The sequence below is a fragment of the Dipteris shenzhenensis genome, chromosome 3, assembly GCF_047967505.1.
Source record: "Dipteris shenzhenensis isolate YYH24624 ecotype China chromosome 3, Dip_SZ_1.0, whole genome shotgun sequence".
NCBI classification, from domain to species: domain Eukaryota; kingdom Viridiplantae; phylum Streptophyta; class Polypodiopsida; order Gleicheniales; family Dipteridaceae; genus Dipteris; species Dipteris shenzhenensis.
The window spans coordinates 13258325-13281440 of record NC_141598.1 but is presented as its reverse complement, the minus strand read 5'-3'; the positions used below and the strand labels follow the sequence as shown (position 1 = coordinate 13281440).

The window sequence follows — 23116 nt, the reverse complement described above, 5'->3', positions numbered from 1 at the left end:
TTTATAAGCATTGAAAAGGTTTCAAATGGGGAAAAGCCAAATTTTAAGACCACTCAATACACAAACATCCAAAATAAAATATCCCATCAATATTCATCAAGGCATTTCCAGGGGATTTGAAGGTCCCTTAATGGATATCCTCATTTTCTATCATCCCTTGCATGGTAGTTGGAACTCGTCTATGGAAATAAATCAATGACCCTTGAGGGATCAAATAAGTATCCCACATTGAATATTTGAAGTCCTTAATAGGACCTTTGGTAGGATAATAGGCCCCAATGGTTCTACATTGGTCGCTCGCTACTTTCATCTCAGGTACATTGCAACCCATAGTCTCATGGAGCTCATGCAGGTACTCAGCGCAGTGTTGACAATCATTTCATCAGATGTGTAGGATTCAACTTCATTGACGACATGCTATCCCTAGAACAAAATAGGAAATGCCCATTCAAAACTCTTGTGAAATGCTACGATGGATTTGTTATTGTTATACACGTTGATCGATTTGCTGCTAGCATAGGCTCTCTTTCCATACAAAATGTCATTATAAAGATTGAAACTCATGTTTATCAATAGCACTTGGTAGCTCTCTTTGCATACGAAATGATGTTATGAAGATTGTAGATCTGAAAACTCATGTTTACCAATAGCCCTTTTAGTATTTTGGAAATTCTTGCACGTTAACTCTATTGTTAATAGGCATTTTAGGTAGCTTTTCCTATGCTAACAAATTATTGTATTTGCTTCATAGTTGATTTTTTCCTTATCAATCAAGATTGTTTGCTACCATCCTTCATATGTTCATCATGTTTAATAGTTGTGGTGAATTACAACATCCCCCATGGTTAACTATAAAGAAAGTACATTGCCTCTCCCTTAGTGTGAAGGTCCATGGCACCTTTGAAAGCACAACCCTATTACCATTTCTTTGTGGCCACAACTCCCTCAACTTGACCTCTAATCTCAAGTACTCTCATGCTCCCCACATGCTCTCGAGTACTCTCATGCTCCCCACATGTCCCTCTCACCATTTAAATGCTCCCAAATGGCACATCCCAAGTTCTTGAAGATATGCAAGTCTAAGAGGTGATTGATTAGCAATTGACCCCTATAAGGAAGCTCATGGAAAATTGATAGCCTCTTCATCCCATTTTTTGATGCACTTTGTTAATCCAAAAAGATTCATGGGGGGGTGTTGTAATTCACCACAACTATTGAACATGATGGAGATGATATTGTAATTCACCACAACTATTGAACATGTTAAACATGATGTCTAGATTCATCCAAAAAGATTCATGGCATCGATCATGAGGCAAGATGCAATTCACGTGGCTCCTCTACAAACTATAGTAATTAATTATATATATGCTTCCATGTGCCACTATATATAGGATTCCTCAAAGTGTCATCAATGGAATTATTCTTAGTCAAGAATGACCACCAAGTATTTACTTGATCTACCTTGACGTAGCAACCCAGAGTGCCCTACTCATCTACCATGTGTCAAAAATAATGTCTTGGAATGCAATTTTCCTAGGCTCCCTTGAGTGGGAACTTGAAGCTTTTTTGTGTGTGTGGGATCTGGTCTCAAGGCTTGGCCCATTAAAGAGTACTAGGAGTGAATTTTTGGGTCAAAAAGAGCACCCAAGCAAAAGCTCCACCTACATTGGAGAAAGATTTGAGAAAAGAAATGGCTAAGAAATTATTTAACAAGCTCTACATCTAGTTAAAGGCATTAGGAGAAAAGTAAGTGAGTGAGAGTGGGAGTTTGCAAGGGATGTGATCTACATGTAAGCCTCTCACTTCTTAATACATGCACTACCAACAACGTAGGACCCATATGGACACCCATATTTTGAACAACAAAGAAATACAAGTAAGAACCACATGGACACCCATATTTTGAACAACAAAAGAAATACAAGTAGGTCCATCTAAAACAAGTATATTGACTAAATAACAATTTCCAATACCACATGTACTTTGATGAATATTCCATAGGGCACAAGAACTAACAATGGAAAGGCTAGGTTTTTCTCCCAAAGGCATCGTTAAACATGGGTTAGTCTATACAACCAATCTAGAGTTAAAACCATTGAAAAATTGTGCCTGGTGGAGCCACTAGAAAATAAAAATCCAAAAGTGGGTGAAGATGTAAAGACAATTCCTTTGGTTTACTACGTAGAGTTAAAGCCATGGAAAACTTGTACTTGCTAAAACCACTAGAAAATGACATCTGAAAGTGGATGAAGATGTAAACAAAGTGACGAGTAGATTAAAAACAACAAAAGTTGGGACTTATAAATTACAGATGTAACAATAAGAGACAAAAGCTCATTTTTAATTACATAATTAAACCCAAGGTCCCTTCTTAAAGATGAACTGGACATCAAGATGACACCAATCCTACTCAAGGCATGTCACTTGTGTTTTTGCTTAAAGACCTGCAAAATTTCAATAAGGTTTTCATTTCAAGGCATTTTAGTTATATCCTTGCTTGCAGCCTTTACATTTTAAAAATATACGATTTTAACGTCAAGGCATGTCACTTGTGTTTTTGCTTAAAAACAACCTTATTATTTTTAAATGTGAAGGTTAATTGTTCAAAATTTGTGGCATTGAATCTTACTTCTAAGAAAAATCTGAACGTGTAAATGCAAGTTAGGATGAGAAATTAGAGCAAGGAGAAAGTGGCATCTGAAGTGTTCATAATGAAATACGAATTCAAGGACATAGCTTATCTTTCACCAGCTGCCTTTGAGTGCAGGACAAATGTCTATTGCCTCCAACCCTTCCCATTGCATTGGCCTCTCCTTTTTCACAGAATTCCCGTCCCCGGCATTCAAATCCCGAGCTGCGTCTCATCTCCCGCTTTGCATTTCACGGGAAGAGTCTCCTTCAACTCCGAGCAAAAATGACGATTTCCATAGCACATTGAAGGCTCTCAAGTCCAAAAACCGGTTTCCTAAGAAATGGCTTGGCCAGGTATGTGCCAATTACACACGCAGCAGCGCGTTCCTCCTGGTTTAAAATGTATTTGCTAACGTAATATCCTCAAGGTTGTCCATTCCAAATTTTTTATATTGAGCACTCCTATATAACCCCCATTCAAGGTCTTTAGTTTGAATGTCTGTTTTACGAGTATCCTCCAAAGTACTGTTACTCTATCTCCTGCAGGATAACTCAAAATTCTAATGACCATGATTTTGTACTGTTTGGCTTCCTATCTCAGAATTCTGACTTATCAGTTTTGAGCTACGGCAGGGAATACTTTAGATCGAATTAAAATTTCTGGGCAGTGCTTCTTTGAAGTTTAGGAATCAGATAAATATTCCATTTAGATTGGGTAATTTTCACTTACTTGAATTGTTTCATGCTGGTGGATCCAAACCTTTTGTGCAAGTATTGTAAGCAATATATGATCTAGCTTTGAAGCAATACCACATTCTTCTTGCTGGCAGGGTTATGACGTACAATTGTTTGCCTGCAGCATTACATGTTGAGTCAAGAAATCAACGAGAAACTTGTGGACATAGCACAAATAGAGAAGGGTGACTTGGTTTTAGAAATTGGTCCAGGCACAGGAGCTCTCACGAGTAGTTTGGTGGAAGCTGGTGCTCATGTGATAGCTGTTGAGAAAGTAAGTTCAACATCCCAAAGTTTGGTGTATCCCTTGTGGTAAGAATGGATTTAATAAACATTCCCTGTGGTGTATGGGTAAGAGGCAACCTGGTTTTGAAATACACTGATTTATCTTGTGCCTTTGCTTAGCAGGATCCTGCTATGGTTGAACTCGTATTGGAACGATTTCAAGGTACCAGCCAAGTTGAGGTATCTATTGTATAGTATGTGCTAGTTTTTTCCTTTGCTATGACAATTTTTAGTCAATCATGATCTGACTGCAGCCTTTCCCACTGCTTCCAGGCCTTTCTTTATACTGAAACTGATGCCATCCTGAGCCCGTTCAACTTTACCGATTCCTAGCGATCATAGTGTTCCTAATATTTTTAAGACATTCATCAGTGTATTCCCTACCCGTACTCTCTAAGTAGTGCAAAGGTTTCCAAATCTTGAGTTCAATGTCTGTACGGTAGACAAAATTATTTCAGTACCGTTGGCTAAAAGTGTCGCTTATTGCTCTCAAATGCTGTTTCTTTATCCCAGGTAAATAGTGATGTCCACCCTTAACCTTTGCCAAACACTAGACAGAATGGAGTCATAGTTTTTCTCCAACAGGAGATTCTCCTTCTCAAGAAGGAGAGCAGTGAGCTGAAGCACATATTTTAGGAACTAGAGGAGAGAGTGAAAGTTGCTGAGCTCAGTTGACCTGATACATTGTTGCAAGTACATCCCAGGCATCCTTTGCAGTCTTGCATGACCGAATATGAGGCACCATTGTCCTCTTTACTGACATTGCAGTTATTGACATGGCATTTGCATTACGCCTATCCGACCTTTTTTGCTCATCCGTGGGCTGCCCAGCAGCAAGGGGGTGCTCCTTGTCATGCCAGTGTTGCAGTGCAATGGTGAGGGTTCGTTGCTCACTTTAGACAATATCTCACAATCCTTTGGCAATCAAGAATTTTCAATCGCGTGAAGCTCTAGATGGGTAGTTGGTGCCATTCAACTTATCCTGGACAGACAATGTAGTCATCGAACTGCTTGATTGGGCATCTGTGAGCAAGCTGATCTCTACACTGATGTTGCCTTGAGCTAAGAGGGTCAGCCAAGTCATGTGCGAACTGAAATTTGAGAGAAATCCAAACTCGTGTGCATGAGACACAATGTAGAGCTGAAAAATCACCAATGTGAGGGCATAACATCAAGCTTTGGTCTAGGAAAGGAAGGGTCTGTTTGGAGGTTCAATGCCCCAAAATTTGGATGCTTTTCGAGGTGCCTGTGTGCAGGACAGTTGCAGAAAGAAATGCCCACAAAATCAGCTCTAAATTTGCCTACAAAATTAACGTTTTTGCCTTGAACTTCATGGGCAACTTATTGAGCAAGAACCACACCAAAAAATGACAAAAAAGGAGCGAAGATTGTTCATTTTTGGTTGTGATTGGGCTGAAGAAGTGCCACAATTGAATTTCGCCTGCCCTAAAGTGAAAAGTGGCCATGTTATGTTGCAAAACGCCCACCAAACTGGTCTTTTTTGTTACAGGTGATCCTGAGCTGCTGCCCCAACTCAAGATCTTTGCCTCGCAAAAAAACGGCCTGTATACTGATAGATTCGGAGTATAACACTTGTCCACACCACAAATGGGCTGAGTGAAGTCAAAAGTGGGCTGCCACAAGCGAAAATGAGGTAGAAAATGAGCTGAAGAAGCCCACAGATCTGAGGCAAAAGACCATCACGAATCTGAGGCAAAAAATGATCTCATGCATCTGAGGCAAAAGACTGTCATGAAATCTGCCCATGGATGTCCATGAGAATGGTGACGAAGCTGCCCACGAAATGGATGAGGCTAAGGGCTCGGGTGACAGAGCAAGGCATGGGTGGGAGCAATAGATCTTATACCAAATGCTGGAAGTTGAATGACGAGAGTGTGCCCACACAAACGAGAGGAGCACACCTACTTCATTCAACAACTGGAATGTACAGAGTACTGAGTTATATATGAAACCCCAAATGGAACATGACTCGACTAACCTAACTATAATGGGCCTACATACCCATACGATTTCAATATTCCTACACTGTTTTATTTCTCTCTCTCCCTTGATTTTCTGTTCTTTCTTCTACCTCTGTTTCAGTACTTTCAATGCTTCAAAACAAGGAAATAGATTTCTTTTTTCAATAAAAGAATGCAAACTAAGCTCACTATGGAGCTTCTTGCATGACACACAACTCAATATGCTTACTGTTGGGCAAATACATCGAATGTATAGAAATGATGCCGTCATAATACAAGAAGAGCGAGGATAGTAGTAGGGCAAAGACACCATGAACCATCTACAATATATGATCAACTATAGTCGAAGGAACTGGTTTATACATTAAGAATGTATGGCCCTATATTTTGTTGACCATCTTTCTTAAAGCACAATGTGTGTGTCATTCACAATGTCTCACCATCAATTGTAAAAGTTATTTTTCCATGAGAGTTAGGGAGAGCTGGCAATTAGTTTGCATAGCTTCAACTGTGCTTGTGACGGCATACCGAAGTTAGTGGTTGGTCTTGGTTTCAAAGTAAGATATTTCATTGTGCTTTTAAATGAAGAATTTGGATTCATCTAGATTACATAGAACTTTAGCTTGATGGCAATGCCATTTACAGGGTTATCTGCTTGTAATACGCATGTGATTGGTGATGGACATTAGCAAGGTATTTGGCTCAAGAAAGGCTGGTTGAACTCATAATTTCTATGTTATAAATTCTAGGTAGTGCATGAAGATTTCATGAAGTGGCCTGTAAGAAATTCCATGGATCGCGTAATGGGGCTGCTTTCTGAAAATGGTGCTCCCTTGAAGTTGCCAAAGGTAATTTGTAAATCCTGTAGATGTTTTTGGATGTCTTTGTATAGGTAGCAAGAGAGGCCATTGCTTCCTACATTCTTCCACCAAAGTGAAGATAGCTGGTCATAAGTCTTTACATATTAATGGACTATGTGTTCTTGAATCACTCGTGTTTTTTCAATGTTTTCTGACTGAAAAAAGGTATTGTTTCCATCTCTGACCCATTTATTGGTGTTGGCCTTTTTGACAACTGTATAATGTGTCTGGTTTTGCAATTGAAACGGGGTCTGCTTACATTTCTGGACAAACAAGGTTTCACAGCCTTCTAGACCTAGATGGCAGCTTGTGCTTGGGTACTAATGAGAATATAAGGCTAGCTTTGCTCACTTAGTAGTTTTCTCTGTAAGCTTAGTTTTTCATATGTGTCCTCTTCTAAAGACCCTCCCTCTCTGCCTTTCGAGACATCACCTTGACATTACCTTTTGCCATACAGAAAGGATGAGGGGCTCTTGACCCATTGGCTCACAATACCTCGACATGTTGTGGCCTTGGAAAAGGACCAGATTTGTCTTGACCCGCATTAGGGCTGTTTTGTAGTCTTAGGTACTTGTGACCTTCATGAAGACATATTGCAGATGTATATCGTTACAGTGCTTGTCCTTGGGATGGGACTGTCAAACATTGCACATGCAGAAGCGTAAAACTCAAGACAGCAAGAGAGAGAAAAAGAGTGCGACTCGGAAATGAGGCAAGAAGCTCTGGTTGCAGCAGGGAAAATGCGCACAAACTCTGTATGCGTGCGCGCAGTGCTTGTGTGGAATGGGACACCTCCATTGGGGGAGGAAGGGCCTATGAATAGGGCTGCCAAATGCCGACCCAGGGGCTACCAAGTGGCGGGGTCAGTCTGTCAACTTAGATCAGGTCGGTTGACCTGACCCAGGTCAGGTTGGCTGATCCGACCTTTGTCAGCCAATTGACCCAACCGGGGCTAGCCAAGCTTGGTGGCCTGGTTAGCTACCACTAGCTGGCCCCAAGACTTGGGAAAACAGCTCCAAATACAGCCTTAAACAAGCCCCAAACTTAGAGCAAATACTACTTCTGTCCCGGGTGGGCACACCCACATAGAAGCCCTCACTCGTGAAATGCCCTAAATTCTAATACCCTCCCTGTAGCTCATATTGTACACATAGTCCGAACAAGAAGAAAGACGATGAAGATGCAACCACGGACCCTCCAGCACGTGACAGCCCGGATCCTTGAAACATAATGCCACCATGAACAGTAAGAGATCTGCTTGACTTTGATTTCCCATAGCAGTGTGCAGTGAATTCCAAGTAAAGAATGATGAGCTGTAGTACAAACCATGCCCAATATCCCCAGGTCCAGGAACACCGAACAATGAACTCGGAACACGTCGTGTCCATTGTCTCTCCTACTTCTAGGCAATGTACTTGTAAAAACATCTAGTTCATAGCTTTGTCTCCCGAGCCTTCCTTGCCTTTTTGAAATCAGTCTGAGAGAAGCTGTAGTCAGCCCGCCCTCCTTGCCACAAGCCTTCTTTGGCTGTGCCATATGGGGGCCGCATTCCTTAGTGCTAGTAAGCAAGTACAATCCAAGTATCCTAGGCAAGGGCTCCCTCGGATCATCAGACTTATAATCAGTCTCGTCTTTGTCTTTTGATTTGCTCTTGTTCTTTGATTGGCAATCTTTGGCCAGGTGATCTTTCTTCCCACAAGCTTAGCACCGGCTCCGACCTTTCTTCTGCACTGTCAAAAGTGTTCGATCACCACCCAGAGTTACCCGTAGCTTACCCTGAGAAAGTAGAACTGATTCCTTCAAGAGCAGTGAGCAGAGGTCATCGAAATCCAACTGATTTGTTGTGACCTTGCACTGTAGTACTTGAGAAATGATATCGTACTCGAGGGGAAGCTTCGTAAGGATAAGGGAAGCCAGCTGAGGAGAGGATAGGGCAACACCCATTGCCACAAGCTAATCATGGATGACTTTGGCCTTAGTAAAGAATGGCGCACTCCGGTGGAGTTTACAAACAATTAAGTTTTCAAAAACGTTTTTCAGTCCGTGTGTTGGACCCAGTGATTGGGACCACGGTTTCCAAAACCGTCTGTCCCATTGCATTCCGGACGCCTAAAAACCCCTACCTATTAGTTCTTGCACGATTTGGTGAAATATTTTCAAAGTTATAGATCTCTGTGTAGTTGATTTCGTCTCTCTGTTATGCATTTTTTCATTCTAAGGTTTTGAAACTTTAGATTTATGCCACATGGCAGTGGATAAGTATTGACTCCCATTTCTCACTCATCGGTTGGGATTTTGGAGTTCGAGCAGAAGAGAGATATTTGCAGATTGTCTTGCTGAGTCTGATTATGCAATGGTGCCCATGTTTTGAGGCGTCTCAGGTTCTATTTTAAGTAGCGGTCATTGCTGTGGGACCATGATTTCTTGAGCATACCTTATGCAGATCACTCTGGTTGCAGTTTGAGCCAGTTTGAGCCGTGTGCGCTCATTCGTGGTGTGCATTGGGTTGCAGTGGATGATTTATAGGCCATTTGGATGCATTGCGATTCTTATTGGATGTCCAAGATTGCCTTGTGGGATGCTATTTGTTATGGATGCTTTGCACATGGATGCTATTTTATGCTGAGGGACAGCTTTGACACATTGTAGTTGATGCATTGATAGTGTTATGCTCTCTTGGATGAGATATTGTTGATGCATATGCCTATGGACGGTGTTTATGCTTGAGCCATTTTGCACTCATTGGCATTTTGGATTGCCATTGCAGTTGGCATTTACTTTTCGGCCATATTTGCTTATATGGATGCATAGTACATGCACATGAGTCAGTTGTATCTTTTGATGCTTTGAGCTTTGAGTTTTGGTGATATTTCACTCTATTGTGGTATATACATTTGGGTGCACTTGGTATTTGGTGTGATTTTCTCTTGCAGGCACTAGCATTTGGGATTTTGCTTTATTTGCATCATGGCATTTTCTTCCATGTCTGAAAAGGAGTTTTTCAGCATTAAAAAGTTTGATGGGACAAACTTTTCTTTGTGGAAAGAACAAATAAGGGATGTGTTTATTCAAAAGAAGCAGATAAAATCCTTGCAAGGGATTGCAGCTAAGCCTGCAGCTATGTCCACAGATAAATGGAATGAGTTAGATGCATTGGCAAAGTCTACCATTAGACTTCATCTTGGGAAGTCAGTTTATTTCATAGTAGTCACCGAAAAGACTACGGAAGCTTTATGGAAAAAGCTGTGTGCTACATATGAGAAAGAGACTGCCTCAAACAAAGTCTGTCTCATGAAGAGATTGTTTGAGCTGCATATGAAGGAGGGAGTATCCATAGCTTTGCACTTGAATGAATTTAATATCATTTTCAGTCAGCAAGCTCAAAAGCTGAATTTCGATGCGGAAATGAGGGCAATATTTCTCTTATGCTCATTACCATCCTCATGGGTACTTTCCGTACTGCTATCAATAACTCTGCACCTGGTGGAGTATTGAACTTTGATGATGTGGTTGGTAGCTTGTTGGCTGAGGAGATTAGACGGAAGTCAATGGAAGGCAACAAGCAGGATGTAGCCTTAAATGTACAAAGGGACAGATCACAGTCCAGGGGAAAATTTCAAGAAAGAGGGAAGTCCCGTAGCAAGTTCAGGACACGGAACATTGAGTGTCACTATTATGGCAAGAAGGGCCACATAAAAAAGGATTGCTACAAGCTTAAAAGAGAGCAAAAGGATAAGAAAAAGAATGCAAATTGGGGTGCAAATCAGAAGGAAGAGAGTCCAAGGGAGGACAAAGGAGGGAGTATCCATAGCTTTGCACTTGAATGAATTTAGTATCATTTTCAGTCAGCTTCAAGCTTAAAAGCTGAATTTCGATGCAGAAATGAGGGCAATATTTCTCTTATGCTCATTACCATCCTCATGGGATACTTTCCGTACTGCTATCAGTAACTCTGCACCTGGTGGAGTATTGAACTTTGATGATGTGATTGGTAGCTTGTTGGCCGAGGAGATTAGACGGAAGTCAATGGAAGGCAACAAGCAGGATGCAACCTTAAATGTACAGAGGGGCAGATCACAGTCCAGGGGAAAGTTTCAAGAAAGAGGGATGTCCCGTAGCAAGTTCAGGACACGGAACATTGAGTGTCACTATTGTGGTAAGAAGTGCCACATGAAAAAGGATTGCTACAAGCTTAAAAGAGAGCAAAAGGATAAGAAAAAGAATGCAAATTGGGGTGCAAATCAGAAGGAAGAGAGTTCAAGGGAGGACAAAGAAAAAGTGAAGATCGAGGAGATCAATGCAGTCACACATGATAGTGACAATGACATTCTCCTCATGTCTAGTTTATCTACAGAGTTGCTTATCACTTCAGATGATGCATATTCCCAGGATTGGATTTTGGATTCTGGTGCTTCATTCCATGTTACTCCCCATAGGGTTCTCCACTTATGACAGTGGAAAGACAGGTTGTGTGCATCTTGGAAATGACTATGCATGTGACATAGTGAGAGTAGGTGACATAAAGTTTCCTTTTGCAAATGGGTGTGCTTTTATTTTAAAAAATGTGAGATACGTGCCTAAGCTGACCAAGAGTCTCATTTCAACAGGTCAGCTAGATGATGCTAGTTTTCAGACCATCTTTGGTTCTGGGAGTTGGAAAATTCAGAAGTGGTCTATGCTTTTGGCCAGGGGTGCCAAGTGTGGGACTTTGTATCCCTTACATGTATTAGGGGTGTTTGATCATGTTGTTGCAATAACCGAGCAGCTAAGCACTTCTTTATGGCATTGCCGGTTGGGCCATATGAGCCAAAATGGGATGAAACTCTTATGCCATTTGGGTTATGTACCGCATTTGAGTTTCTCTGATTTTGAATTTTGTGAGCACTGTCTCTATGGGAAGCATACTAAATCAGTCCATAAAAGAAGGGGAAAGAAAGAGTTTGAAAAGCTTGATTTAGTGCATTCAGATGTATGTGGTTCCATGTCTACACGGTCATTAGGCGGGATTGAATACTATGTGACATTCATTGATGATGCAACTAGGAAAGTGTGGGCTTATGCTATAGCTCGGAAGATGATGTGTTTCAAGTATTTCAAAAATGGCTGGCCTTGGTTGAGAATCAGTCAGGTAGAACGCTTAAATGCCTACGGACTGACAATGGTGGAGAGTATCTCTCTCATGACTTTCAGCATTTTTGTGATACACGTGGGATTAAGAGGGAGCTCACATCCCCTCGTACTCCAGAGCAAAATCCAGTTGCATAAAAGATGAACCGTACAATTCAAGAAAGGTTGCAATATATGCTTTCCAATGCAAGTCTTTCTGGTGGTTTTTGGGCTGAGGCAATGAAGACTGCAGTGCATGTGATCAATAGATCACCTAGTAAGAGTTTGGATGGTGGTATTCCTGAAGAGGCATGGAGTTGCAAGAAGCCCTCTTACTCTCATTTGAGTATATTTGGGTATGAGGCATATGCACATGTGTCAAAAGAGCTTCGAAAGAAGCTAGATCCTAAGTCTAGGAAATGCATCTTTTTGGGTTATGGTGAAAGTGGAGAGATGGGCTATCGTCTCTGGGATCCAGAAGCAAAGAAGATCATACGCAGCCATGATGTAGCCTTCAATGAAAAGAAGATGCATAAGGCACCCATGAGGGATGTGGAAATGAGGAGAATCACTTTCCAAGACGTGAATCCACCTGCATATGTTGATAGACAGCAAGCTGTCCATGCACCAAATGTGCAAGAAATGGTACCACTAAGTACTTCCACATGTATACAATCAAGGGTAGATGATGGATCATCTATTGGTGGAAATGGTGAGCCAAATGTGGCTGATATATGCAGGTGGGACAACAAGCTGAAATGCCCTTGAGAAGATCATCTAGAGTGTCTAGACCGCCTGATAGGCTTGTTTCAGGGGTAGACTATGTGATGCTTACTGATTGCGGGGAGCCTTCTTGCTACAGAGAGGCTATGATGCACGAGGATCAACACAAGTGGGAGTATGCTATGCAATTAGAGATGAGTTCACTTATGAAGAATAAGACTTGAGACTTGGTTTCTTTGCCACATGGAAAGAAAGCATTGCCATGTAAATGGGTCTACAAAATGAAGGTCACAGGTGATGATGTGCCTAGGTACAAGGCCCGTTTGGTCGCTAAAGGGTTCAAGCAAGAGAAGGGTGTGGACTTTGATGAGATATTCTCTCCGGTTGTGAAGATGACCACACTTAGATGCATGCTTGGACTAGTGGCAGCAGAGGATATGGAGCTTATGCAGATGGATGTCAAGATAGCTTTCTTGCATGGGGATTTGCATGAGGAAATTTACATGGTGTAGTGGGAAGGCTTTGAAGAAAAGGACAAAGAGCATTTAGTTTACAAGCTGAAGAAGAGTCTCTATGGTCTTAAGCAAGCGCCTAGAGAATGGTATCAGAAGTTTGATGCTTTCATTCGGTCCCAACGTTTTAGAAGGAGTGAAATTGATCATTGCCTCTACACTAAAAGGGCTAAGGATAATAGCATGATACTCCTTGCACTATATGTGGATGATATGCTATTGGCTAGCAAGAATACTTATTAGCTAGATGCATTAAAGGCCAAGTTGCATGAGGCCTTTGATATGAAGGATTTGGGACTTGCAGGTCATATTCTTGGTATGCGCATCACGCATAATCAAAGTAGGAAACTCCTTTGGCTTTCACAGAAGGAGTATGTTACAAAAGTATTGCAGCGTTTCAATATGGAGGGGGGGAAGGCAGTGAGTACTCCATTGCCTCCATATGTGAAAGTGAGTCATACAGATAGTCCCAAATCAGATGAGGAGAGGTCCATGATGGCCAAGGTTCCTTATGCATCAGCGGTTGGGAGTCTTATGTATGCTATGATAGCTATTAGACCAGACATTGCATTTGCAGTGGGAGGTTTTAGCCGGTATATGGCTAATCCAGGAAAGAGGCATTGGGAGGCAGTTAAGTGCATCATGAGGTATATGAAGGGTACCAAGGAGATGTGCATCTGCTTCGGTAGAGGAGACATGCATGTACTTGGGTACACAGATTCAGACTATGCAGGACATGTAAATAGTAAGAGATCCACTTCTGGTTGTGTGTTCACCTTTGCAGGTGGTGCAGTGTCGTGGATGTCTCGTGCACAGAAGTGCGTTGCTTTGTCTACCACATAGGCTGAGTATGTTGCAGCCACAGAGGGTTGCAAGGAGGCTACATGGCTTGATCGGCTAGTGGGAGATTTTGGGGATTCATACAGGTGTATCGACATTGCATAGTAATTCCATGAGTGCTATTCAGCTAGCACAGAATCCGGTCTTTCATGCAAAGACCAAACACATTGAGGTCAGGTACCATTTCATCAAGGAGGTACTTGAGGACAAGCGCATAGACCTTGTCAAGGTTCATAGAGATGATAACCCTGCAGATATGCTGACGAAGAGTCTACCTAGTCAGCAGTTTGAGTATTGTTGTGTATTGATGGGCATTGGATAGTCTGCTCACTGATTGTTCTCCCTTAAAGGCACATTGTCCTTTAAGTGGGAGGTTGTGGGGGTTAAATGTCACTGTGCCTTTACCTCGGTTATGTACAATACTCAAACACATATATAAATGAATGAAAAAGAAGATTAGGGTGTTTTGCACCCACCAAAAACTTGAGAGCAATCTCACTAGCTTAGTTGAGCCGGCTGATTGATCCAACCAAGGTTAGCCAAACTTGGTGGCTTGGTTAGCCCTAGCTAGCTGGCCCCAAGCCCTAAGAAAACAGCCCCAGATACAGCCTCAAATAGGCCCCAAGCTTAGAGAAAATACTACTCTTGTCCAGGCAGGCACACCCACATAGAAGCCCTCACTGATGAGATGCCCTAAATTCTAACAAGTATAGCCTCTGAGCAAGATTCACCAAATTTGCATGCTGTCCTTAGCCATATCCACATGCTGCCCATGTGGAAGCCCTTAGCTCTTCTCCATGTGCTCATGTGGCACCCTCTATCTGCCCACATGGCACCTCTCATATCCATATCACAAGCGTCAGGCCCCTAGGTTCTCATATGGGGGCTCATAGGAGATATTGACCACCCCTTGTGAGCCATTGAACCTTCTATCCCAACACCAGCTCTCAATAACACACTGTGGGCTGATTCCCATTTTATAAAAGAGATGTTTCATCAGCTCTCATTCGGAATCTCTTAGGAACATGCCAAAGGCATCGTCTTATCCAGCGCCAATCTCTTGCAGCTGTTGTACCTCCATATCCTCTCCTCAATATACATAAACAATTGAAACCAATGCAGAATTCTGGTACCATCATAGTAACATGTGCTAATGGCATTGCCTATCAGCAGTGATCACTTGTAATCCCTTTATCAATACCAAGATCAGCATTCTAGAGCCAATTATTGGAATTTTGGGGCACCCTGAAGGGCTGGAAACCCTAATGGCCAGCAGATTCAGGCTTCTGGAACAAAAATCGCAGTAGAATCTCTCCCGTATGACACTCACACGTGCCAACGTTGCAAGACTGATGCTGGAACAAATCGCAATTTGGTCTGGAAGGAGAAAAAACGATTTGCAGCGTAGAAAGAGCTTCGAGAAGGGTTAAGAGAGAACAAAACACAGCACTAGGGCCCACAAATAAGGGCTGGACCCCCCCGAAGGTCTTTACTGCCACAAAAAATACTTTGTACAATTGGCTCTAAGAAGAGCATGAAGTTGAGTACATTCTCAATACATCTGGGAGGCCTAGGGCCTTACTTTTATAGACTAGGCCTAGCAAAAAGCTAGGACGTGCTTTCTAAAAGCTTCTTTTACAGAAAAGCCAAGCTTTTAGGCTCTTCTTCCTATATTGGAGGCTTTAGGCACCTTTTTTGTCTTGTGGGCCCTCTTTTTAAAGAGGCGACCCCTTGTCCTTGCTTTAGAGCTTTGTGGGACCTACTTTTTGTGCTTTTTGTTAGAATTATTATCATATTCTAGGCAGTGGCCAATGTATTTTAAAGTCCTCTTGTTTTCACAAAGCCAATGTCATAGTAGGCACTTTCGAGGACATTTGCTCTCTCTAATGGTGTAATAGTCAAGTGATGGAAATTTACTTTCACACAGACTTGTTTGCTTTAGAAAGTTGTAATACACAAGAAATGGAACTACAGTTCCACAAAGAATTTTCAGTTCTCTAATGTAATGGAGAAGGGATCAAAATGTATTTCTCTCTCTCTTACACAGACACACTGTGTGTGTGTGTGTGTGTACACATAGCTCTTTTCCCTGCTCCGCTCTCTCTCTCTCTCTCTCTCTCTATGCAGTTGTTGCAGCAGCTAGATCCCCCCCTCTCTTTGTCTCCAGCTCCACCTCCCTCGTTAGGTGCACTTTTCCCTCATTGAGGTTTTTCCCTCTAACCAGAGTCCAATCTCTAACTACAATTAGTGGGTAGGATAGGGTTTTGTCACTTAGACAAAACCCCTCACTCTTTCTTTGTACTCACTTCATTCCACTATTCTATTGAGTACACTTACGTTTGCTCACTCTCATTCTTGCTCATTGCTCTCCATTTGATCACATTTGGTATCAGAGCAGGTTCATCGTGCCCGTCTTCCTGCCACCATCCCGCTCTGTCCTCCAGCTCCAGCTCGTGACCTGCAGCCTCCATTCCGTACAGTCCATGCAGCCCCTCCATGTGGGGGGCCGCATTCTTCAGTGCTAGTAAGCAAGCACAATCCGAGTATCCTAGGCAAGGGCTCCCTCGGATCATCAGAATTATCATCAGTCTCGTCATCGTCTTTTGATTTGCCCTTGTTCTTCGACTGGCAATGTTTAGCCAAGTGATCTCTCTTGCCACAAGCTTAGCACTGGCTCTGTCCTTTCTTCTGCACTGTCGAGAGTGCTCGATCACCACCCGGAGTTTACCCTGAGAAAGTAGAATTGATTCCTCCAAGAGCAGCAAGCAGAGGTCATCGAAATCCAATTGATTTGTTGTGACCTTGCATTGTAGTACTTGAGAAATGATATCGTACTCGAGGGGAAGCTTCGTAAGGATAAGGGAAGCCAACTGAGGAGAGGATAAGGCATTACCCATTGCCAAAAGCTAATCATGGGTGACTTTGGCCTTAGTAAAGAATGGCTGCATGATGCTCTTGTAGAAAACCCAAGATGTAGAGCTGACCTTGCAAAGTGACAACCCACATAGAGGAACCTTGGGCATAGGGATCCTCCACCTTAGACCACACTTTGGAGGCACTAGTCAAGGTTTGTCTTCTTTGTAATGGTCCGTACCCATGCCGAGTGTCCCTTGGAGTCACTGTCCTCCCAATCCTGTAGTTCCTCAAGGAAAGCTTCTTCCCGGTCAGCATCCCAACAGATCGAGGCCTTTGGACTTTCGGGTTTCTCTATACCCTTGAATGATTTCCTAGAGGCCATCATGAATGAACCAATCTCGATCTAGACGCTTGCAGAAGTCGCTTCTCTAGGTCCCAGCTCTGACAACACAGCTCGCTCTAATACCATGTCAAATGTTGCACATGCGGAAGCGTAAAACTTGAGACAGCACGAGAGAGGAAGAATGAGACTCAGAAATGAGGCAAGAAGCTCTGGCTACAGTAGGGAAACTGTGCACAAACAGTGTGTGCGTGTGTGTGGAATGGGATACCTTCATTGGGGGAGGAAGGCCCTAGAAATAGGGCTGCCAAATGGACGACCCAGGGACTGCTAAGTGGCTGAGCCAGGGTAAGTCAGATTAGGTTGATTGATCAAGATCCTAGTAGGTCTAGGTTGGCTGAGCCGGCTGATTGATCCAACCAGGGTTAGCCAAACTTGGTGGCCTGGTTAGCCCTAGCTAGCTGGCCCCAAGCCCGAAGAAAACAGCCCCAGATACAACCTCAAATAGGCCCCAAGCTCAGAGAAAATACTACTCTTGTCCAGGGCAGGCACACCCACATAGAAGCCCTCACTAATGAGATGCCCTAAATTCTACCAAGTATAGCCTCTGAGCAAGATTCACCAAATTTGCATGCTGTCCCTAGCCATATCCACATGCTGCCCATGTGGAAGTCCTTAGCTCTTCTCCATGTGCTCATGTGGCACCCTCTATATCTGCCCACATGGCACCTCTCGTATCCATATCACAAGCGTCAGGCCCCTAGGTTCTCATATGGGGGCTCACAGGAGATATTGACCCCTTGTGAGCGATTGAACCTTCTATCCCAACACCAGCTCTCAATGACACACTGTGGGCTGATTCCCACTTTATAAAAGAGATGTTTCATCAGCTCTCATTCGGAATCTCTTAGGAACATGCCAAAGGCATCGTCTTATCCAGCGCCAATCTCTTACAGCTGTTGTACCTCCATATCCTCTCCTCAATATAGATAAACAATTGGAACCAATGCAGAATTCTGGTACCATCATAGTAACATGTGCTAATGGCATTGCCTATCAGCCGTGATCACGTGTAATCCCTTTATCAATACCAAGATCAGCATTCTAGAGCCAATTATTGGAATTCTGGGACACCTGGAAGGGCTGGAAACCCTAATCGCCAGCAGATTCAGGCTTCTGGAACAAAAATCGCAGTAGAATCTCTCCGGTATGATACTCACACGTGCGAACGTTGCAAGACTATGATGCTGGAACAAATCGCAATTTGGTCTGGAAGGAGAAGAAACGATTTGCAGCGTAGAAAGAGCTTCGGGAAGGGTTGAGAAAGAACAAAACACAGCACTAGGGCCGACCAATAAGGGCTGGACCCCCCCGAAGGTCTTTACTGCCATAGAAAATACTTTGTGTAATTGGCTCTGAGAAGAGCATGAAGTTGAGTACATTCTCAATACATCTGGGGGCCTAGGGCCACAAAGAATTTTCAGTTCTCTAATGTAATGGAGAAGGGATCAAAATATATTTCTCTCTCTTACACAGACACACTTTGTGTGTGTGTGTGTGTACACATGGCTCTTTTCCCTGCTTCGCTCTCTCTCTCTCTCTCTCTCTCTCTCTTTCTCTCTCTCTCTCTCTATGCAGTTGTTCCAGCAGCTAGACCCCCCCTCTCTCTCTGTCTCTAGCTCCACCTCCCCCGTTAGGGGAACTTTTCAGAGCAATGAGCAAGAGTGAGAGTGAGCAAACGTAAGTGTAACTCAATAGAATAGTGGAGTGAAGTGAGTACAAAGAAAGAGTGAGGGGTTTTGTCTAAGTGACAAAACTCTATCCTATCCACTAACTGTAGTTAGGGATTCGACTTTGGTTAGGGGGGAAAACCTCAATGAGGCCTGTTTACATTTGGTATCAGAGCAGGTTCACCTTGCCCGTCTTCCTGCCACCATCCCACTCTGTCCTCCAACTCCAGCTCATGACCTACAGCCTCCATTCCGTACAGTCCATATGGGGGGCCGCATTCCTCAGTGCTAGTAAGCAAGTACGATCCGAGTATCCTAGGCAAGGGCTCCGTCGGATCATCAGAATTATCATCAGTCTCGTCCTTGTCTTTTGATTTGCCCTTGTTCTTCGACTGGTAATCTTTGGCCAGGTGGTCTCTCTTCCCACAAGCTTAGCACCGGCTCCGTCCTTTCTTTTGCACTGTCGAAAGTGGTTGATCACCATGCGGAGTTACCCGTAGCTTACCCTGAGAAAGTAGAACTGATTCCTCCAAGAGCAACGAGGAGAGGTCATCAAAATCCAACTGATTTGTTGTGACCTTGCACCGTAGTACTTGAGAAATGATATCGTACTCGAGGGGAAGCTTCGTAAGGAGGGAAGCCAGCTGAGGAGAGGATAAGGCAACACCGATTGCCAAAAGCTAATCATGGATGACTTTGGCCTTAGTAAAGAATGGCTGAATGAGGCTCCTGCAAGAAACTCAAGATTGTAGAGCTGACCTTGCAACCTTGCAAAGTGACAGCCCACATAGGGGAACCCTGGGCATAGGGATCCTCCAACTTAGACCACACTTCGGAGGCACTAGTCAAGGTTTGCCTTCTTTGTAGGTTTGTACCAATGCCGAGTGTCCCTTGGAGTCACGGTCCTCCCAATCCTGTAGTTCCTCAAGGAAAGCTTCTTCCCGGTCAACATCCCAATGGATCGAGCTCTTTGGACTTTCGGGTTTCTCTGTACCCTTGAATGATTTCCTAGAGGCTATCATGAATGAACCAAACTCGATCTAGACGCTTGCAGAAGTCGCTTCTCTAGGTCCCAGCTTTGACAACATAGCTCGCTCTAATACCATGTCAGAATGAGACAGCACGAGAGAGGAAGAATGAGACTCAGAAATGAGGCAAGAAGCTCTGGCTAAGTAGGGAAATTGTGCACAAACGGTGTGTGCGTGCGTGTGGAATGGGACACCTTCATTGGGGGAGGAAGGCCCTAGAAATAGGGCTGCCAAATGGACGACCCAGGGGCTGCTAAGTGGCCGACCTAGGGTAAGTTAGATTAGGTTGATTGACCAAGATCCTAGTAGGTCTACGTTGGCTGAGCCGGCTGATTCATCCACACAGGGTTAGCCAAACTTGGAGGATCGGTTAGCCCTAGCTGGCTGGCCCCAAGCCCTTAATAAAACAGCCCCAGATACAGCCTCAAACAAGCCCCAAGCTTATAGAAAATACTACTCTTGTCTAGGGCAGGCACACCCACATAGAAGCCCTCACTGATGAGATGCACTAAATTCTAACAGGGTAGCCTCAGCCTCTTCAGGGATCTAGTGAGGATTCACCTCCTCTAGGTAGTCTAGCCTTCTAGTTTTGCAATGAGGTTTCAGCCCTTTCATATAGTTGTATTCAGCCCTTTGGGCATTCATTATTCAGTTGTATTTGAGGTCCACTACATTCTCTACCTCTGATTCTCTCATTCACATCTACAGCTCACTTTGTGTATTGAGTGCATCATCTTGCAGTTGCAGTTAGTATTGAGCAAGAGAGAGAGTGAGGATAGTCTATCTCCCGCTACAGGGGTCCAAGAGAAGCTGCTAGTCAAACCTTTGTCAATATCAAGATCAGCCTTTTGGAGCCTATCGTTGGAATTATTGCTGATCTTAGCATTGTGAGATTCCCTCCCACTCTAAGGAGATCTTGGCGGAAAGATGAACCAGTGCAGAGTGTATCATAGCTTTCCTTTGATCATGACATTAGGCTTAAGTTGGCTTTACTAGCCTTCCCAAGTGGGATGTAAGTTTCAAACCTTGTGATTGAGATGGTGGCTTGTCACCCACTTCCTCTGGTGCATTTATGTCTTTAGAAGTATTAAAAAGTCTCTTTGTTCTAAGAAATCTTACCAATCAAGGCAATTACACCTAGACAAAAGATTTTGAAACACATTACCAGGCAAAATACACATCTTCTAGTGCATTTCTCATTTCTAAAGCAGATACAAAATATGTTGGTATAAAATGCTCATCACCGTATGGGTTATGAACAATGATGTCGAAAAGCCAGGTATGGTGCCTGCCCTACAATTCATTATTACCAATAGATGTAGCTTGATTATCACAAGCCATTCTATTTCTAATTAGCATTCGCTTTTCAGGATTCAAAATATGTACTCTATGGACTTGTAGGTTGTGATTGAAAGTTTTGAAGAACGCTTTGAAAACATTTTCATATCCTTGGCATCACTAAGTTAAGCCAGCACAAACATTGTTAACTATAGCTGGAGCTGGATGTTTTGCATATAAGAACAAATAGATTATGGGGTGAGCTACTGTTTTAAAAGCGTGGGTTGATTGTCCCATGATTGGAGCCTTTTCTAATACCTCAAAGTTCTGGTGTGATGTGTACAAACAAGCTGTGGATCAATAATGAGTTACGTTGCATACTCCAAAGCAGATTCTGCATACTCATTTTCGGTTGTGACAAGATGCACAAACGATTTACACTCCAGATGGGACTTTCTGTCCCTTCTAGTCTTATCTAATCCTTTGAAGCTCTGATATGGTGTTTACACATACCAACTGCCAAACATATTCGATCTGGAAAGGCCAAGGGCCCACCGTAGATCTCCAATTGCAGGCTGTGCAATATGCCGATCCAATTTGACATGTACTGACAGGCCTTTGATGCAAGATATGAGTTATGGCATGTCTCCAAAAAAGCATTTGCTTACTTATTTGGTATAAAGTGATCTGCAAATGATCATCATGTCTTGATGGTCGTTTTCTTTGTTGATTTTGGTCATTGGTAAACTCATATCTGCAAATGATCATAATGTCTTGATGGTTGTTTTCTTGGTTGAGTTTGGTCATTGATTTGAAGTTGTCAATGTCTTGCCAAAACATGATTTCAAACCATGAGGATCTCTGTGTAAATCTTTTCCTAAATGCTTGTTTTTTTCTTCCTGAAATCTTATCTCATATTTTCTCATTTTGATGCGGTGATAGGTATTTTTAAGGTTTCTTTCTTTGCACTTTTACAGACTTGGGTTTTCCTTTGAGTCTTGACAGTCATTGTTAGTGTGGAATAGGTGGTCTCCAATCTTCCATTCAACATAACCACCTCTGTCATCAAACGAATCCTTCCAATGGGTGATCTCTTCTCTCATATGGTTCTTTTAATACAGGTATCTTTTTATTGAAGGTTGCTTGAGGAATAAACTTGATTTATGAAAGTTTCAATCATCAGTCGTAGTGCTATTGTACTGGTTATGGACTGCAAGCTTTGAAGTTGGATAATCTCTCTGCATGTACACTGATTATAGGTTTATAATAGGATGAAACAGCCTCCAGGTTGGTTGATGCTTCTCCACACATGAGTGAGTATCGACCGATGAGTCTTTTTGTTCACTTTTTCTCAGGTGGGCTTCACAAAAGTTTTGTGTGTGATTTGAAAATTTTCAGTGGTATTTCTTCTCATTGGTAGCATAAATTTGTTTTGACCTCTGATTGTGTGTATGCAGATCCAAAGTACAAACTGAAAGTTGAGCGCAGTAACTTTTTTCCTCGTCCTCATGTATGGCATTTCTAAGGGCTGATTAGCTGGATCCCTTTTTGTAATTCAATGAAGTGCTACCTTTGGAAAGATGCTTCAAATTGAACTGCTATCTTGAAAGATTAATTAAAATTCAATTGCATATGAGCTGAACTGTGGTAAAAATGTATGCCTGTTTTGAGTGCTTATTATGGCTTTGCCCCATTTTGTTGTCTCTTTCTAATTGTGGGAGAGTAAATTTGTTGGCACTGCATTAGGGAGAGATATTGTGGGTGCGCTGTAATTTTTGATTTTCTCCCTTGTCATGCAACTAAGAATATGAATATTTTTAGTGCTAGCTTTGCTGTGTGCTGAACAAGCCTGACTGTTTTGTGTCCTTGTTGGCTTGGAAAATCAGCATCTTCCAACTTAAATATGCTCTACCTCTCTGCCAATGATTCTTGATGTTGAAACGTTAGGCAGTGCACTTGAGCATCCATGGTCTCTTGTTTTACTTGGTGGATCGCCATTTGAAAGCTCACTGATCATATTGTCCGTGCTTTCAAAATTTCTTGGCTTGGTGGATATTCATTCTTAATCCCTCAATCCCCTCAAACCTCTGTGTTTTAAAAACCCATGTGTTGAGTGAACCCAGCAGCTTTGGTTTGCCATTTAATCTAGCATCTTGACCTGTTGACTTTTTAGGCATTTTTGTGTCCACATTAGCTCCACACGTTAT

General features: G+C 42.7%; 1 protein-coding gene across 3 annotated transcripts in view; it reads left to right on the top strand.

Moving 5' to 3' along the window:
- The first annotated feature begins 2626 nt into the window (after nucleotides 1-2626).
- Nucleotides 2627-23116, top strand: part of PFC1 (Ribosomal RNA adenine dimethylase family protein) — a 58941-nt gene continuing 38451 nt past the window's right edge. Inside the window, exons 1-7 of one of the 3 annotated variants that reach the window (XM_087372639.1) lie at nucleotides 2627-2988; nucleotides 3494-3643; nucleotides 3778-3834; nucleotides 6386-6484; nucleotides 21935-22030; nucleotides 22180-22222; nucleotides 22367-22419. In XM_087372639.1, coding sequence (XP_087228765.1) covers nucleotides 2776-2988; nucleotides 3494-3643; nucleotides 3778-3834; nucleotides 6386-6484; nucleotides 21935-22030; nucleotides 22180-22222; nucleotides 22367-22419 — 711 coding nt within the window. In that variant the 5' untranslated portion in view covers nucleotides 2627-2775. Of the gene's footprint in view, nucleotides 2989-3493; nucleotides 3644-3777; nucleotides 3835-6385; nucleotides 6485-21934; nucleotides 22031-22179; nucleotides 22265-22366; nucleotides 22420-23116 lie in introns of all 3 variants that reach the window. The other 2 variants (XM_087372637.1, XM_087372638.1) reach the window with 2 other exon arrangements.